Source organism: Scomber scombrus, chromosome 22 (assembly GCF_963691925.1).
Source record: "Scomber scombrus chromosome 22, fScoSco1.1, whole genome shotgun sequence".
Taxonomy (NCBI): domain Eukaryota; kingdom Metazoa; phylum Chordata; class Actinopteri; order Scombriformes; family Scombridae; genus Scomber; species Scomber scombrus.
In genome coordinates, this window is record NC_084991.1 from 2,514,222 (window position 1) to 2,534,429 (window position 20,208).

At 42.7% G+C, this 20,208-nt stretch overlaps 1 protein-coding gene across 4 annotated transcripts in view; it reads left to right on the forward strand.

Moving 5' to 3' along the window:
* Positions 1 to 507: 507 nt before the first annotated feature.
* The window catches only part of LOC134004233 (pleckstrin homology domain-containing family A member 5-like), a 238,712-nt gene continuing 219,011 nt past the window's right edge, over positions 508 to 20,208 (forward strand). For 3 of the 4 annotated variants that reach the window (XM_062443434.1, XM_062443435.1, XM_062443437.1), the window contains exons 1-3: positions 508 to 625; positions 756 to 832; positions 1,784 to 1,841. In XM_062443434.1, the coding sequence (XP_062299418.1) occupies positions 534 to 625; positions 756 to 832; positions 1,784 to 1,841 (227 nt within the window). In that variant the 5' untranslated portion in view covers positions 508 to 533. Of the gene's footprint in view, positions 626 to 755; positions 833 to 1,783; positions 1,842 to 9,015; positions 9,147 to 20,208 lie in introns of those variants that run through there. The other variant, XM_062443436.1, reaches the window with a different exon arrangement.

The window sequence follows — 20,208 nt, forward strand, 5'->3', positions numbered from 1 at the left end:
TACTTATTTATTGTTCTTTATTCTTTCTTATTCATTCTATCATATCTTATCTTATCTTAATAATATTCCGTTTAATTCACACTCATACATCATGCATTTTTAATTCTATTCATTATTTTTAATGTATTTAAGCAGGTTATTAACTGTCATAACTTATTCTTTGAGTGACGTTTGAATTTATTTGGTGCCAAGTGAATTGATTCGATTGGTTGGTTCATTGGTAGGTTGATTGATTCCTGACTCCCACCTGAGCCCTGAAGCTTTAGTTGAATCTCCTGTAAGAATCATAAACGTGAACTTTCATTGGGGCCAATTTAGTCACACACTCATGAGGACGTCTGCCAAAAAAAAACAAAAAAAACCCTCCTCCTCCCTCTACTTGGCAGAAAATCATTGCTTGTGTCTTTATCCTCCGGGCGCGCTCCCGCCTCCTGTAAGCGCGCGAGGGGTTTACCGTGGGCGCGCTCTTGGCACGGCGCCGCGCACTCCAGCCCGTGTGTAGTAAGCCAGAGCAGTAGAGCTCTCAGCTAGACATGGCGGCGGATCCTAAGCCGGACTGGCTCTCCTGCCTTCCCTCTTCTTGGAGTTATGGTGTGACTCGGGATGGACGCATATTCTTCATCAAGTAAATATGACGCGGATACTCGGATTCATGGATGCGCACTGGTTATTTCTCTGACGCATTTGGCTGTTTGTCTTTTTTTTTTTCTCGGGTTCTCTGTTCACCTTTTCCCCTCGTTTTCTTCCACCAACAGCGAAGAAGCAAAGAGTACAACCTGGTTGCATCCTGTTACTGGAGAAGCTGTAATCACGGGGCACAGAAAAACTCCAGGTAAATAATCAGAGGATTTCTTTTTTTTTTTTTCTCTCTCTCTCTGCTAAATAAAACACGCACATGCACGCACGCAGCGCTTTGGGGAAAGGTTATCCGCGCGTCACGGTTGGAAAAAAAAAACAAACCAGGGGAGACAAGTTGCGGAGAGAAGCGTGGAAGACGATGAGAGGAGATTTAGTTGTGTGTCTCTGCAGCAAAGCAACAGCCTCCTCTGCTCTACTCCTCTCTCCCCTCTCTCTCTCTCTGCTCTCCTCTGGCGGACCATTACGCACGGCGTCCCCTCCTCCTCCTCCTCCTGCTCGCTCCACCTGGACACTTTGCGACACACTTTTTAAAAGTTCCGTCACGTAGGCGTGAGCTGATTTCAGAGCCGATTTTCCCTGCAGTGACATTTGACAGATTTCCCCCTGAACCCCCCAACCACCACCCCCTCCCCTCTGCTGCACTAACTCCAGTATTTTCCAAAGCACGTAGAGGCAACCCGCGGCCGCTTCAAGAACAATGCAACCGTCTTTACACCGGTGCGTCAGTGTGAAGACGATATTCCAAAATATATAACGCACATCTGGAAAAGAAGGGGGTGGGGGGGGTGACGGGTGGGAAGGCACCGCTGCACGCAGATCAGCAGTGTGTTCAAACAGCTGGAGGCAGAGCAGTGAACGCGTACGGCCACAATGATTGAGCAATCCCACTATATCTGCTTTGGAAATTGGGGAGGGGGGGGGGGGCGTGGATTTTTTGCGTAAAGGGGCACAAGCCAAATGAGCTATTTTTTGGTCCAGACACTGCATTGCTGTGCAGGTGTGTGTGTGTGTGTGTGTGTGTGTGTGTGTGTGTGTGAGAGAGAGAGTGCATAATCAGCTTCATATCTCTCTGCACAGCTGTTTATGTTTCTGTGTCTTCTGTGCTTTTTTTTTCTCTTCTCCCATCTCCTCCCTGTCCTCACAGATTTACCAACAGGATGGGAGGAAGGATACACGTTCGAGGGAGCTCGCTGCTTCATCAAGTGAGTTGGAATGTGTGGAGAGAGAGAGAGAGAGAGAGAGAGGGGGGAAGAGATTGATAGATGCAGAGAGAGAGAGAGAGAGAGAGAGAGAGAGGCAGCGGTCTCAGGCGGTGAGGGGCTGCTTTGTTTGGTCGGCAAGCAGAGAGATTTCCCTCCGCTCTCATCAACGCCCACCTCGCTCCCTCTCTGCCCTGCTGGAGGAATTCTCAAATATCTCTGTTTGCTCCTGCTGTAACACACACACATACACACACACACACACACACACACACACACACGTAGACAATCTGTGTTAATGAATAGCTCCACCGTCTTGTCTTTCTCTCGCTGCTGCTGTTGAGGCTTTCTCCTTCTATCAGTCACGCTCTCGCCCTTCACCTCTCTCTCTCTCTCTCTCTCTCTCTCTCTCTCTCTCTCTCTCTCTCTCTCTCTCTCTCTCTCTCTCTCTGTCACTCTCTCTATCTGTCGCTCTCTCTCTCTCTCTCTCACACACACACACTCCAGTGGAAGGATTTGCTCAGGAACAAGTCTCTGCTGTCAGCGGGACGCAAGTTTGACAAGCAAGTGTGACTCGGAGGCTGCTCTGCTGCGCTGAACAGGCTCTACTTGTTGGCGTGCTGTGTGTGTGTGTGTGCGCACGCGTGTGTGTGTGTGTGTTTGAGACCTAGCCAGGGCGATCAGCGACTCATCTCCTCGTTCACATTTACTCATGCTACATGTAGATTTTGCGGACCTGTTTGACAACGAAAATGCCCTGCAGCTCTAAGCCAACCATACACACACACCCATAGCTGACACACACACACACACTCCCTCACACACACTTTGTTAGCAGACACTTTCATTTGTTCTACCTACTTTTCCCACCTAGTTTTCCCTGCTGTTGCTCGTGCTGTCTGTGGCCATTTTGAGAGCAGCAGCTGACACATATGGGGAGCTAATATAGCCGCTCCTATAAATAGCCCAGAACCGCTGCTCATTGGTATGTATGAATGCATGCAGAACGGCCACATGCACACCCTGTGAGTATGCAGGGACACACACACACGAGCTTGTCCAGACATGTAAATATACAAGCATGGTTACGTATACTGAGTCCTCACACAGTCACTTGCATGAGGAGGCAGTGAGATGTGACAAGTGGACAGTTTTGAGGCGTCACACACGTTCAGAGGTGGAGAGATGTAGAATAGAATCCCCCATAGTGTGTTCATATACATATAGATAGGTTTTCCATATGTTTTTATGATCGTGTGTGTCATGCTTTTGATTAAAAACACACACACACACATGGCGTCCTTTCACTCTGAAATGAATCAGCGGTCATCGCAGCTGCAGGAATCTCACAAACAGTCAGCAGTGTTATTTCGTCGATCCTTCCTGCAGAGATCCAGAATGAAACCGATAGCGCGTCGCAATGTAAACACTATTTCTAGTATCACAGTTGAAGAAGTCACAAATAGTGAGGATCCTAGTGCAAAACACTTATCTCCACCCACACCCCTGTTTAAATAATGCATGTTAACATTGTAGATCGTTACATCATAATGCATGAATGAATATGATAGTATTGTGTGGTGCATATTCCCAAATTGAACTAATGCCAAATTTATTCTAACTCATTTGTAGTCATTTCTCCCCAAGTGAAGGCAATATTAAAAAAGCATGATGATGGATATATTTTTAATGCTCCTCTCAAGGAGCTGATTTTAGGGTGAAGTTGATCAGAAATGCACATTGGAGGTAGATCTTTGCATCAGGGCTCAGCAGCAGTCTCAGTATCGAGCCACAGCGAGCAGAGAGCCGCTGAGCTCCTCCTGGTATTGTCTGAGTCAGAGCGGAGCTGCAGGCTGAAGAGTGGCACTGTTACATTCACGCTCTCGAATACAATGAGCGGCATTGGACTCGGAACAATTAAGCACAGTCTCGTACACTCTGCGCAACGACTGAATCGGCAACAAATCCTTCAGATTCTTCCCAAATTCCTGCACGGTCACTTTTTCTATCAGCCCATTATTGGAAACCCCTCGCCCCCCCCCGCCGCTACCCTCCGCTTCGTGGTGTTGAAGGCTGCCCTCTGAATGCTTGACAGTCGGTCAGCCCCTCCAGGCTCAGGCCTTCAGGGTGGGGGTCAAACCGCTCCTGGCTTTTGTTTGATCTTCAGGTTTCCATTTTGGAGCCGTTTATATCCTCGGTTGCTTCAATAAGCTCGTTCGGATTGTTTGTTTGCTGTAATAAAGGCCTGTCAGGGTTAAGTGACTCCTCACATTAAATGCCAATGAGTTTAGTTTGTAACAACAAACACTGACACAGGCCTGATTTTAAGAGCTTGCAAAGCTTCAGTGGAATATGAGGAAGAAGCACGAGCGGTCTTGTTTCAGTTTGGTGACTTTGTCTTCAGCATGCTCATTCCCAAACCGCTGCATGTTTCATGGAGAAGTGAAACATGGAGGCCTGGCTGCTTTTCTTTTTTTTTTTTTTTAAGTTGGTTTGTTGCATGTTTCTCATTTAGATTCAGATCAGAGTTGGGAGCTGCTGCAGTGTCTTCCAAATGCCTTTCAAAACCCTTTTCTTTTTTTCTTTCTTTCTTTGATTGCCAAGATTTTGAATTCCTGCCAAGCTATTTAGCTGCGTGCTGCTAACTAATTGTCCCGCAGCACAACAAAGGAGCATCAGGCCCCAAGAATGAAACATTGGCAGCACCTCATGTGTCATGATAGAATGTGTGTGGTCACTCCTCAGCCGTGTGTCATATAAAAAAAAAAATCTGTTTACGGCACATTAGCCGCCTGCAAAAACACCACGCGGCGTCTGTGAGGTCATGCAGCGGTGTGAAAACAATGGCGGGGGCTGTAATGTGAGCTCATTATTCTGCTGGAGCTGAGACAAGACAAGCAAGACACATGTCAATCAAGGCGAGGTCTCAGGCTTCATATCTTTACAAAAGGAACAACGGCTGTTAACCTTTTCAACGCCGGGCTTCTTCATACAGTCTCAGTGAGCCGTGCTGAATATTGTCATTTTTAGAACAATTCGGGCTGTTCAGAAAGGTCATGAATTTGCATGTGAGCGGCGCTACATGTGTTCTGGGATCGCTGTTATGAAAGAAAAAGTGCTAGAACCACTTTGATTCAATTTATTTAGTCACTTGAGCGATTCGTCTTTTTTTCCATTTAGAAAAGACGTGATTTGTGTTTTGAAACTACAGTTCCCATCATGCTTTAGGCCGGTATGTTTACATTTAAGCAGTGGTAGTTTTCATGGGCGTATTTAACAGTAATGTGGCTTCTTGACACTAATCGGATCCAGAAGATTCCAAATCACATATAAAAAAATCTAATAAGTTAACCTTAGGATACTTTACATATAGAAATAAAAGATGAGTTGATGACATGTGAAGATATAATATGAGCTGTCACATGAGGAGTTTGGGGTCATGCTTGTTGAATGATCCGGGAGCTGACATCTCTGAGGCCTTTAGAGGAACTGAAAGTCCCACTCTGGTTTCAGCACTCAGTTTCTGTGGTTGTGGAATAAAGAACTGGCACCGAAAATCCTTTAAAACATGGAACTGATCAATGCGTGTGATGTATGAGTGGTGACCAAGTACTGGACCTGACAAAATCATTCATATTCACATCATATCTACATATTAACATTACAGGGTTTGTGTCACACATGTTGTAGGATGAGCTTGTATTTGCATGCTGAGCCAATGTGCTGGTTATCATTTCCTTTCAAATATGTTGTTCATGTGGCTCAAATCAGAGAGAATAACACTCACTGATGTCACGAAGGTTATCAGCAACTCTTGAGATATTTTGAACTGAAAGTCTGTGACACAAATTGAGAGTTTTGGAGGGTGGCAGACATGAGGATTTATCAGGAAAGGGGGGGGTCTTGCATCATGGGAAATGTAGGATCCAGAGATGTTGGAGACGTATTAATACTAGGGACTAAATGTCAGGATATATCTCAGCTGCTCCACTTTTTTTCTTTTACAGCTTCATGGCGGTTCAAATCACTAAACCGCTGATTTCCACAGCGATCAGCTGTTTATAGGGTGAAATAGTTTTAGTGCAGTTAGATTCAAAGATTTGACTCTTTGTTTATGGTGTTACACAGTTTTTGGTCATAAATGATGCCATTTATTACACATCTCATTCATCATTCAAGTACTGTAATGGACATTAATTGCCACAGAAATCACTGTGAGGTCTTGAAAGAGGAGGTTTGTGTGTGTGTGTGTGTGTGCGTGTGCGTGTGCGTGTGTGTGTGTGTGTGTGTGGCTCAGTGGGGGCTCGGCTGCCCTCGTCTCCTCAAGTCTCAAAGTCCAGGAGAAATCTCTCTTCTGCTTCTTTTTTGACAACTCTCTCTCTGTCTGTCTGTCTGCCCCCCCCCCCCCGTGTGTGTGTGTGTCTGCACACTTACAGCTTACCTCGCCTTTTAATTTGTCCCTCTGTGTGTGTGTGTGTGTTTTTTTTGTACAAGTCATAGAAGCCTAGAAGATAGTGGAAGTGTGACCGAGCTGCTCTCATACTGTGTGTGTGTGTGTGTGTGTGTTCACTGATCCAGAACACAGATACATCCTGATCTGACTGTCACTCTGCTCGGCTGCTGACATGCTCAGAATATTTGATTCCGTGTGATTCCCGAGCTCAGGACACACACTTAAAAACACACACACGCTGACACACACACATACATACATCCTGTTCATTAGTGTGTGTGTGTTTGAAGCTCAGGGTTTTTTAATCCCACCTCTCAGTATGTGGTGGTGTGTGTGTGTGTCAGGGCTCGTGGGCTGTGTCCATGCATGATGAGTACAGCTGATGGAGGTTAGTGATATATATAGATATAGATACATACATACATATATATACACACACATATAGCAGGAGGGAAGGACACACTGGACCAGAGCTCAGCAGCACGTTCAGTAACCGCAGGCAGAGATGGAGTCAGCTGACAAGCAAATATAAATGATGTCTGAACCATAAAGATAGATTTATTCCTCAATAGACAGCTCGTAACATAATGTCTTTTTTAAATTAAATGTTGCTCCTTTATTCTATCGTCTATTTGAGACGTCGTCACCAAAAAAACAGCATCTGTGGTTTGTCATCACATGCTTCACACAGTCTGTTTGTTTCACTGCAGTGGACATGAGGAGTGTGATGTAGGAGGTGACAGTAGAATGAAAAGAAGAGGTAAGGAAGGAAGGAAGGAAGGAAGGAAGGAAGGAGCACTTTCCCTAAATGTAACCATTGAACCACAGAGGAGGCAGATCACATTCATACAAATGGTTTTTGAAGCTGTCATAGCTCAGTGACAAATAAAGGTTGGTAAGATGAGCAATTCAATAAACTCTTTGTTAAAATGTACATTTAGTATTTTAGTTGGTTTTATATCATTTGAAATGACATTTTTTTAAACCAAAAATAAGACTCTTGAAATGCTCCTGAAAATGTCAAATGGTGTAACCACAAAATATGATAAATTAAGATAAAATGTAATATTTACAACAAGTATATTTCATTATCCTTTAATTAATATAAAAAAAGTTTTCATTTTAAAAATTAGCATTTTTAAGCAAAGTTTTTATGGTTACACCGCTTAGACATTTTGGCCATAATCCTCTAATATATTCTCTCAAAATGGAGTAAAAGCAGAAATTTGATGCTGGGTCCTAAAAAAAAAAGACATTTATTTTCACATTTTAACCCTTTAAATTTAAACCACATGACCCTTTATAGTGGTGATTTTGGTTCTTTGAGCTGGGAACAGTATGCTGGGATGATACGTATCTAAGGTGACATATTCCATATTAGGAAGTAGCGGGTTAGGTGGATGTGTATTGATCCTAACTTAACTTATGAACCATTCTGTACTCAATTACAGAATTTAGGAAGCAGCATTAAATGAAAATGAGATGTCTGATGCAGGGGTGATTGCTCTGAGACAACAAGGGAAGCTCACCTTCCCCTTAAAATTGTCATATTAAATTCACACTAAAATTATAATTTACATCACATCAAATTTGTATTTGAATGCGTTCGATTTTTACAACTATGTCATCCTGTAACCAGCTGTTTATCTTCTGACGTGACACACTGGCAGTCCGCCGCAGACTCAGAGCTTCAACGCTGTTCAATGAGGCTTCTCCCAACAGCTGTTTTGGGCCAGGGGGCGGGGACAAGCCAGGATAAGAAGCTCATTGGATAATGCGACAAACTCGTCCCGCCCCTGGACGCTCAGCTTCTCTGGCGGTCGATGGAGCAGTGGGCGAGTCAGACGCTCTGCTGCTGTATGATGATTGGAGGAAATGTTTGGAGGGCTCACAGCCCCTGATAGACAGAGTACCGTATTTTTCGGGCTATAAAGCGCACCGGATTATAAGGCGCATTAAACGAAACAAAACGTGTCTCAGATAAGTGGAACTTTATTCAACTCATTCACAATAAATCTCAACATTGTTCAGTTGTAACACATAAAATACAAAACAATACACTCTTTTAACAGGTGGGGTCCTTATATACACACAGCGTAATATTACCGGTATGTTGAAGCACAGTACGTATTACTCTGCGAGGCTCCTGACTGCGGTAGCCGTAATGCTCCGCTAATCCATCAAGCGGTGCGGCTCCGTAGCTTACCAACGTCGTACTAAAACATTTGTTGTAACTGCCTCGCTTAGATATGACAAGCTTTAGACGTAAAGTGAGCTTCCCCCTGTTTAAAACACCAGCAGCCGTCACACTGGTCTGATGCTACCATGAATGAAAGCTACGACCTTTGTAACCAATGTAGCCCAACACCAATCTGTTATGAAGATATGTGCTCGTGGTTAGTTTTCTGGAAAAGACGATGATGTGCCTGATGAAGGTCTGAGAGACTGAAACGCTGCAGTGAGCGGGAAATGTTTTCTATTTTTGGAAAAGACGAGAAAAATGAAACCAGGATTTTGAAAACGCAGCACTCTTCCTGGAGTTCCCCCCACTCTCCTCTCTGTCCTAAACGCCTCCCACTATACTAACACAGGCACACACACACACACACACACACACACACACTATTTCCTCTGGAGGCACAGCAGTCTTTAGTAAAATGTAAACAGGACTGCCTCTAACCTGTTTGAATCTCTTTCATTGTCCCCCTTCCAAAACCTCCTCAGTCACCAGTCCATCAGAGAGTCCCAGAGCCACGAGAAACACCGGGACCCAGAGCCGGCTCAGTGTCTGATCCGAAGCCGCTTTTGACGTCTGGGTTCAGCTCCAGTGAAAGTCTCTCACTGCTGTGTTGTTGCTAAGAGTATGCACTGTTCAGTTTCAGATCACATGTTACTTTTCATTGTGCTTTCTGTAGATATTTCCATCTATCAGTTAGTATTCCTCCTATTCTGCTGAGCCTGACTCAGACTCAGGCAGGTCCAATCATTTCCCGAACTAAACGACTCCACGGATAACAAATGGTTTCTCTCCAGCAGCTCACTCTGTGACTCAAGCGTTGAACCCGTTTCAACTTTTAACGTCTTTTTTACCAGATTGCTCTATGTGCTCCCCCAATGCTCCCCATTCAAATGAATGAGAGAGCTGCACTTTTCCCACACACAGCTAAAATCAGCCTGAATGCAGCCTTGTGATGATGAAATTTCAATCTACAGATTTGTGTACATCAGGACCGTCCAAACTATTCCATAAAAGTTCATGTGGCTGCAGGTTTTCATTCCAACCAATCAGGATGACACCAGGTTTGACTCATTTAATCAACTGATCTCAGTCTTCAGACAGCTGATTGGTCGAATCGTGTGCTCTTGATTGGCTGGGACCAAAATCTGCAGGCACACGACCCTTTATGGAATAGTTTGGACCTGCCTGGTGTAGATGGACATGAATCTTAAGAGCCTGTCAAGTGATTATATAAGTAGACACATTATATATTTGGAGGTAGTGTGTTGGATGGATGTGTATTGATCCTAACTGTTCTGTTCACAGTTACAGAAGTTGTTGATGCTACCATGAATTGAAAGCTACAGACTTTGATTTCCTACGTTTCCCAGAAGTCAAAGCAAAGCCTGGACAATGTGAACATGCTCTGCTGATAGGAGGTGAAAGTCCTCCTTGATTGTTGGTGTGTTGCTGCCAAGTGTTAAGACACAATAAAAGGGGGATGAAAGAGTTCAAGAGGTGTAAACTGCCCCCCCCCCGTCTGGTTTGCGAATCTTGACTTAACTGAGTGTGACATGCAGCTGACCTTTGACCTCGCGGTGGCACAGCTAACAGACAGGATGAGGATTATTCGGCTGTCATTTAGCCTGACGCACATGGAGATGAAAGAGCAGCAGGGATTTTTCAAAGAGCTGCAGAGCCTCATGATACTTCAGCTCTGTCTGCACACACACACACACACACACACACACACACACACACACACACACACACACACACACACACACACACACACACACACACACACACACACACACACACACAGACATATGAATAAAAAATGAGCAGAAAAAGGGTGTAGAAATGAAATGAAAGAGAATCAGAGAGTGGATGGAGAATGTAACCTGGTGCTGACACACAGAGGGGGGGAGGGGGGGAGGGGGGGGGGGGGTTAGTGGCCTCTGCCTGTTCTTTTCTTCCATTTTCAGTGTGAGGACATGTTTCCTCCTCTCCTCTGTGTGTGTGTGTGTGTGTGTGTGTGTGTCTTTGGTTTAGCTTGGCAGCAGCTCCGTGCATTTGGGAACGCCACAAAATAAACAGTTAGAGTAACAGGACCGAAGCCCCGGCCGCTCCCCGCCCACCAGAAAACACAACTCACTGCTGCAACTGATTGTGACTCACTGTGAGAAAGTCAGTGATGCTCAGCAAGGCTATAAAACTCCTAATAAGTAACAGTCACCTCAATAAGTGGATGTTTTGATTCAGAAAGTCTCAGTTTCATTTGATTCCCTTCTTCAATATTCAGGTTAACCTTTTATTATTACCAACGTTTCATAGATGTGAATATATTCCAGACATCAAGGCTTTATTCATTCATTTCAATAATCCGTCAATTATTTACTCATGGTGAAAGATGTCAATCACTATTTTCCAAAACCCAAGATGATGTCATCTCATGTCCACAACCCAAACATATTCAGTTTACTGTCATATTTCAATATAGAAACATCGTCTCATTTCACAAGCTGGAATCAGACAGTTTGATCTTTTTCTTAAAGAGGATTCTCCAAACGGCACATCTTCAAGTTTAATAGGCATTTAATTTAATAGTTGGCAACAAGTTCATTAAGTAATACAGGAAACACTTTAGCTTTATTTTGAAAATAAGAGTGATTGAAGGGCACAATAAAGACTAAACTGTGAAAACATCTGACTGTCATAGAAACTAAAACATTTAACCCTTTTTTCTTAAAAAATGACTCCAAATGATGAATTATCAGAATAGTTTAATAGGCAGTTCATTTAATAGTTAGCAGCTAGTCTATTGATTGACTGATTGTTACAAGTACAGCAAACGCTGTTGCTTTATTTTGAAAATAAGATTGCTTTAAAGCTCAAAATAAAAGCTCAACCGTGGAACCATTTGGTTGTCATAGAGACTAAAACATTTTAACATCAAATAAGCTGGAATCAGAGAATTTGCTCTTTTTTCTTAAAAAAAAAAATACTCCAAATGATTAAATGTTCAAATAGTTTAAAGCAAGTAATTGAATAGTTCTAGCTAGTCCATTCATTGACTCATTGTTGAGATTCTCTGGGAACTTAAATGTATTGTAAATAGTACAAGTGAGAAACATTTTATTTTGAAAATAAGATTAAAGGGCAAAAGAAAAGTTAAACTGTGAATAACACTTTACTGTCATATAACTGTGAATGAAATGAGGTGGTTTACTGTATTTAGGTGTTATAAGCAAATGACTCAGCCTACTCCTTTTCAGTTGGAAACTCATTTATTTATTTATTCCTTTATTTATTTCTTTATTTATTTCTTTATTTATTCCTTTTGGCTCGTCACCATCTCTAATGGAGATGAAGGACAAGGACATATGATTATTGACTTTATTTCTACATGTGTGTTTGAGTTTAATGACCAAAGTAGAAAAAAAAAAAAGAAAAAGAAAAAGTGTCTGTGGCTCAGGAGGTAGAGCGGTCGTCCACCAATTGGAAGATTCCCGGCTCCTCCGGTCCACACGTCGATGTGTCCTTGAGCAAGACACTTAACCCCTAATTGCTCCCGTTGCTGTGCCAACGGTGTATGAATGGTTAGTCTCCATCTGATGAGCAGGTTGGCACCTTGTGTAGCAGCTCCTGTCATCAGTGTGTGAATGTGTGTGATTGGGTGAATGTGACTTGTATGTAAAAGACTAGAAAAGTGCTATTTAAGTATGTTTAAGTGTGTGTGTGTGTAAAAATGTGTATGGTATGTGTGTGTGTGTACATTATGTGTGTGTGTACTGAGCAGTTAACAACGAATGGGGCGAGGCGTGATGAGCATGCAGGGACAAATGAACCAACAGAAACACAGAACAGGTTTTTGGGAACATGTGAGGACAGAATGAAGAGAGTAATGGATGTGTGTGTGTGTGTGTGTGGTGTGAGAGAGCAAGGAGACTGTATTTGCTCACCGTCTGGAACAGGTGTGTGCTCAATGTGTGTGTGTGTGTGTGTGTGTGAGTCCGTAACACATCTACCGGCAACCAAGCAGCCGTATCGTGTTTATCGGAGCGATCGGTGAACTTTAGCGAGTGTTCAGATGATAAGTTGACTCTCAGCTCTGAGGTTTGGTGATATGGTTTCATACACAGTTTGTCAACCATCAGAGATTTTTTTCCATTACTGCAGCTTATCCCTTATCATCCAACAATCTGCTCGTACACTTTGTCGTATTAAGTCACGTTGCAAAATCATCAGGAGGTACGGCTTCATAACAACGCTGGATTTCTATCATTTTTTTGCATCAGTGTGTACGGAGCCTTTCCAGGTTTATTTAATTCGCCGGATTAATCAAAAGCAGACGCTCCCCCGTCATCGTCAAGAGAAACAGCTGCGGTGTTAGAAGATGAGGAGCGAAGACCGGGCGGCCCGGTGATGTGTATAGAAAGCTTTGTGTTTATGTCACTTATCTACACAGACTCATTAAAAGCACGCGAAAAAAATACCTGAGATGAGTCAGTGGAACAGAGCTGGTCGGCTGCAGCTCCGAGGCGTCTCGCTTCGGTTTAAAAGTTGTTTTGCATGAACGGATCTGTCCCTGTGTGCTTTGATTAACGCTCCAATTTTTTGGTTCTGTTGCCATTGTTACAGCTACACACATATAATATATATATATAAGCATATCATTTCCACTGGTTTCACAAAGGGGATTATGTTAACCTCAGTGTCTTTAATCTCTGGTTGTTGTCATCCAGTTGATACACTCTGCATTAATACAACATAATGATTTAGAATAGAAGAGATACTTTATTGTCATTGCACTGATAAAACAATACAAGGAAACTTAGTTCAGCAGCATTCCATATAGCAGCATCCTCATTGTCTTCAAATAATATCTAAAAAATCAACAAGTCATTGCCTTAAAATAGTCATAATAAAGAATCATTGTCATATAGAATAGTCAGTCTTTCAGTAATTCAGTTATAGAAAAATAAAGAATATTGCACTGCTTTGCATTCTGGATATTGTTATTTCCCAAGAGCTTAGAGCTTCATTTGAGTTGACTTTAATTGTTATCACACAGCCAGCTGTGGCTCAGGAGTGGAAGATCAGAGGTTCGATTCCCAGCTCCTCCAGTCCATATGTTGATATGTACTGATACTTAAACCCCAAAGTGCTCCAGATGTGCCAACAGTGTGTGAATGTTAGTTTCCTCCTGATGAGCAGGTTGGCCCCCTGTGTGGTAGCTCCTGTCATCAGTGTATGAATGTGTGTGAATGAGTGAGACTTGTAGTGTAAAAGAGCTTCGAGTGGTGAAAAACACTAGAAAAGTGCTATATAAGTACAGTCCATTTACCATTTACCATAGCTGAATGAAGCTTCATGACTGTGGACTGTCCTCTCTGCTGATTGGTGGAACATGTTGAGAGACAGCTGGGAAAAAATGCATGATATTGGAAGAAGAAAAACAATCATTAAATGTATACTTATATGTACAGGTGTTGGTGTGTAATGATACTGGGTTTTTTAAACATTATTTTTGGGCTTTTTTTGCCTTTTTAATGGACAGTTGGTAGAAGAAGCTGCACCTAACCAGGGGCATTGTGGGTATTTAGCATGCTCTGTAACCACTCAGCTATGAAACTGTTCTGATGAAAGAGAAAATACAATTAAACATCAGTCAAAGCTAAGGAAGTTTTAGACACTAAAACCTCTGAAACTGAATTTAAAAACATACATATATTAAATTTGTATTTAAAAAAGGATCAAACATTAAAAAATATCTGCACATATCGGTCAACATATTCACTGATACCGATATATATCTGTCATAAGGTCAATAACAGCTGATAACATTGGCTGATCTATACTGTATATGGGTCAGGCTCTAACCTGCACACAGTGTGTCAGGTACTCAACGGGTCGGTTGTTGCTGCATTTCTTCTTCTGTGGATTTCTGTGTCTTCATGTAATCCCAGACTGACTCCATGCACAGTGCTATAAATCTCACTTTTGTACCAATAACACTGAAAGTAATGTTTGGGATGGTTAGTGTGCAGGGATGAAAGCAGGAAGGCACTGTGAATGATTTCATTAGAATTAATCATTTAACAGGTCAAGATAAATGTGTGCAAGGAACCAATCTATATAATTATTGAAGCTGTGTGCAGTGCAGTGTGATCATATATGTTGTTGCATGTGCAGCCTGCAACAGTCCAGCTTCTCACACTGAAGGCTGGACTCTGAGAGCGCTTATCACTGTAATACAAAGGTGTGTGTGTGTGTGTGTGTGTGTGTGTGTGTGTGTGTGTGTCTACAAGCCAGCAGTTAGAGCAATTATGTTGTGTTGAGGAGATCATATGATAGAGAGACAGATAGGAGGAGAGGAAATGAAGAGAATTAAGAAGCAGAAGGAGAGAGAGATAGAGAGGAAGAGGACAGAGGTGAAGAGGACATGTCACTCATTCACACGTTCTGCAGGTGTTTCCATCTTAACAAGCGGTGCTGACAACACTGTGACGGCAGGGGTGTGACAGAGAGAGAGTGTGTGTGTGTGTGTGTGTTTTATTACTAGCTCTGCAATATCATGAGTGGAGTGTGTGTTTTTTTTGGGACAGAGAGTTCCTAAATGGGTCGTAGGCTGGGTGTGGCAGATCAGCTCGTGAATCGTTTCCTGTACAATCTCAACACACACACACACACACACACGCACACACACACACACACACACACACACATCTGCACATCATTCTACACTCCAGCTCTGCATTAAAGAGGCCTGACTGGATATTTTTTCACCTCCTCACGTGAGCTTTGCCCTCATACAGTTAGTGGTTGTGTCGGTGTGTTCTCTCTCAGGATGAACTCATGCTACATGTTTAGTAGAGGACTGTAAATACTGAAGAGAGACTGTCTGAGATAGGGACGATCCCTGAGGGGGGAACTGACCCACTGCAGAACAAGTAGCAGCAACCTGAAAAAGCTACTAGTGGGAACAGATGTGCAAAGTGATAGACCTTCTGTAGCTGTCCTATTGCATTTGTTGGGTCAAATGTTTAATTAGAGGCTTAAAGTATATGAGTTAAACATTTCAAATGATGCTGACTGGTAATATGAAAGGTGATTTTAAACATATAACAAGATTCTATGCCTTCTAGCAAGGTTGACAACACAAATATACAGAAATATAAGTAGTAGTGTTAGAAGTACAGTAGATATGAGGCCAGATGTTCATGTTGCCTGGCAGTGAATCACACACAACACTGACATTTGAAGCCATGAGAACAGCTCAGAGAATATCACTTACTGTGAAATCAGCATAAAAACAGGTCCAAGCATGCTACCATTACAACATTGTGTTGGGGGCTGGGGGCTGGGGGCTGGGGGCTTCATCATTCATCATGTGAATAGAAACAATGTTGCAGAATGTTGTTTAATCATATTACTACCGTTCCCCGTTTCTCCATGTATAAGTTTTCCACATTTTGACTTCAGGTTGTAGCTGCTGTGGCAGTGGGCCAATCACGTCACATTAAGTCGAGGAACACTTGCATTGATTGGCTGTGAGCAAGTCCATTCAAATAGTCATATTTTCTAGTTATGAATGTAAAAAGGATCGATTGCAGGTGTCGTTTGACGGGAGATGTTTCCGTACTACTGATTGATTCATTTTGGTCGATACCTCTAAAGGTACTGATACTGATATGAGTACTGTCCGTACTGATACCCAGCCCTAATGCTGTCCTGTCCTGTCCTGTCCTGTCCTATTGACTTCCTGTTTCATTTAGAATCCAGATCAAAATTCTCACTCTCACTTTCAAAGCATTTCACAGTCAGGTTCCTGCATATGTGGCAGATCTCATACAGCCATCTACACATCAGCTCGCTCTCCTGGGTCAAATATGCTCAGTTCCATACACCTGCCTAAGAACCCATGGTGATAACATCATTAATATGCACTGGGTCAAACTAGGCTTTGCGGTCATAGCAAGGCCACACCAAATACTGGGTTTAGACACTGTGACTTGAGATAGTGGTGAGCAGTGAGTCTGCTCCTTTTGGGGAAAACAGTCTGATAGTGTTGCTATAGCAGCCAAGGTCAGATATGTCTTTGACTGTTTTCCCTGAACGGGGTAAAGGTAACTGGAGTCAGAGGTTTGATATAGTGTTGGATGGAGGACAAAGGTCCTGAGTGAGGTCTAAGCAATGTTTTGTATAGACCAGTAGACTAAATTCTGTATATTGTAGATGTGTTGGTCTGCCCATATTTGGGCATGGCTCAACCTGTGGCATTATCTGTGTGGTTTAAAGTCTATCCCCGGAGGAGAGAAACTTCAGAATTGAAGGGAGCATCAGAACATAACATGTACTGATCATTCATTCACTTCTCCTTGATCAAGTAAATAAACCTTTTCAATACAAGACATCCTGGACTCATGTCTACTCTCTCCATTGATGTATGGGCTGCATAATTAAAATCTCTATCAATAACTTTTAAGGCTGTTGGGTGTAAACGTTGGAATGCTCTACCTGCACTCTTACAGTCTGTTGACTCTCTTTATGCATTTAAACCCCCCCCCCCCCCGCGCGCTAAAAACATCTGTGTAGACAGGTGTTTGGCTCACCTATGGACAGCAGGCTTCAGCATTTGATTTGTGTTACTTTTACTTATAGAAACATATATTTTGTGTGGATTGTTGTATCATCTGTTTATGTTTTATCTTGCCCATGTAAAGCACTTTGTGACTTATGTCTGTGAAAAGCATTATATAAAGATACTTGTTTTTTTATTACTAAGATTAAGGCAGTGGGTGGATCATTTCGGTCTAAGAACATAATGAAAGGGTTGATGATGTATGTGTGTTTGTATAGGTGCTGAGTGATCATACTGTGGTGTAATGATGCATATTGCAGTATTGGCAGACTGTGTGCAGTAGCAAATGTTGTGTCCGTAGCTGCAGAACAGCGCACAGTGTAAGATTATAGCTTTCATTCAGTCGTACAGTTTGTGACTTGTAGCCCAGCTGTGGTTTTTATATAAAGTAGCCTAAGCTTCAGCATGTTGTATGCATAAGTTGTATGTGCAGGGAAACAATAGTAGTTAACTGATATTCAGGCATTCAGGGCAATATCAGGACACAGCTCCACCCCATTCTCTGACTTCACCTGACAAACCAGGAAACACAGTGTGTTGGACTTCGTCACTGAGTGGTGAGACACACACACAGTGAGAGAGAGAGAGACGATTCACCGTCGGAAAAAGCGACACATTCGAGCTCTCGCTAAGAGTGGACCGCTATAGGACTGAGTTCCAGGAATATAGTTGGAATACTGCCACTACAGCACCGAACGCTGAGCAAGAGCTTTAGAAAAAAGAAGCAGTTCGAAGTGAAACTTACTTCCAGGAAATGCTGTGGAGGAGGGGCTGAAACCATGCTGCACTGACTCCGCTCTGTCTGTCTGCTGTGAGTTCAGCTTCACTCATGGCTCATGTATCTTATTTCCTCGAGCGAGACCTCTCGTGTCCGGTCTGCCACGACATCTTCAAAGATCCCGTCCTCCTGTCATGTAGCCACAGCTTCTGTAAAACCTGCCTGCAAAGCTGGTGGACCCAGAAAAAAATCCACGAGTGTGTGGTTTGTAAAAGGAGATCGTCGAGGAGCGACCCACCTTCCAACTTGGTGTTAAAGAATCTGTGTGAGGCTTTCTTACAAGAGAGAGATCGGAGAGCTTCGGAGGCTCTCTGCAGCATTCACTTTGAAAGACTCAAGCTCTTCTGTCTGGACCATCAGCAGGCGGCGTGTGTCGTCTGTCGAGATTCTGAAAAACACACCGGTCACAGATTCAGACCCATCGATGAAGCTGCGAAGGATCACAGGGGGAAACTGAAAGGATCTCTCAAGCCTTTGCAGGAGAAGCTGAAGCTCCTAAGTCAAGTAAAAGGAAACTGTGATCTAGCAGCACAACACATTAAAGTCCAGGCTAAACAGACAGAGAGGCAGATCAAAAAGGAGTTTGAGAAGCTTCACCACTCTCTAAATAAGGACGAAGAAGTCAGGATGGCTGCTCTTTGGGAGGAAGAGGAGCAGAAGAGTCAGATGATGAAGGAGAAGATAGAGGCTCTGAGCAGAGAGATAGCAGCTCTTTCACACATTGTCAGAACCACAGAGGAAGAGCTGAGAGTTGAAAATGTCGACTTCTTACAGAACTACAAAGCTGCAGTGGAAAGAGTCCAGCAGCATCCCCTGCTGGATGATCCACAGCTGCCCTCAGGAGCTCTAATAGACCAGGCCAAACACCTGGGCAACCTGACCTTCAACATCTGGAACAAGATGAATCAGATAATCTCCTACACTCCTGTGATTCTGGATCCAAACACTGCTGGTTCAGAATTGATCCTGTCTGATGATCTGAGAAGTGTGCGTTGGGGGCAGAGATCGCAGCTTCCTGAAAACCCAGAAAGGATTACACACCTCAGCTCTGTCCTGGGCTCAGGGGGCTTCAACTCAGGGACTCCCAGTTGGGACATTGAGGTTGGGGACAATGAGTACTGGGAGCTGGGTGTGCTGGCAGGGTCTGTCCAGAGGAAGGAAAATGTCTCATCTGGACTTTGGAGAATACGGTTCTACAACGGTAAATACAGAGCGTGCTCCATGTCAGACACAGACACTGATCTACCAGTGAGGAAGACGTTCCAGAGGATCAGTGTGCATCTGGATTGGGATAAAGGAACGTTGTCATTCTCTGACTCTGATACGAACACGCACATACACACCTTCACACACACTTTCACTGACAGACTGTTCCCATACATTAACTCTGTGAATGAACTCCCACTGAAAGTGTTAGCACGTAAGGTTGTATACAAAGCCCACACAGGAGAAATAGTGTGAGCAGACCGTTAGCAAAGCAGCAGCAGACTGTCTACACAGGAAGTGGTCAGGCCCAACACACACAGTCACTGTAGTTAAGCATCAGAATATGAAAAATAGACTTGAAGCGTGACGATATGTTTGGGGTAGCATTTACAGACATAAAGCATGAGTGACACACTTGATGTGCAGCCCTTGTAGACAGCTGGGTTGTTTTAAAATAGAAGTGTATCTGTTCTTTTGCTTTAGTAAAAGAACAAATACAACAATGTAAAAAATACTTACAAGTTAAAAGTATAAGTACATAATAGCAGGATAGTGGTAGTAGCAGTAGCTCATAGTATCATGAGCTAGATAGAGTTTGCAGTTAAAGTAGTGGTTTGGTCCCTCTGACTGATACATTATTATTATTTTGGTATAAATATAGACTGTTATATATATATATATATATATATATATATATATATATATATATATATATATATATATATATATATATATATATATATATATATATATATATATATATATATATATATATATATATATATATATATATATATATATATATATATATACTGTTTACTGACTACCACATAACAGAGAAATGAATCATGTTGGTAATTTTTTTCCTGATCTTTAAGTTACACTGGGTGAAGTTTATGATACAGCACCACCACACTTCAATGGTGATGGCAAGAATAGCATACATGCCAGTATCTTTATTAAAGTGAATTAGAAATGAAAACCCCTAATGCATGAATCATACATCCATAAAAACCCATTTTATACATGATCCATGATAATGAGAATGCTGAAAAATAGGAGTGAGTG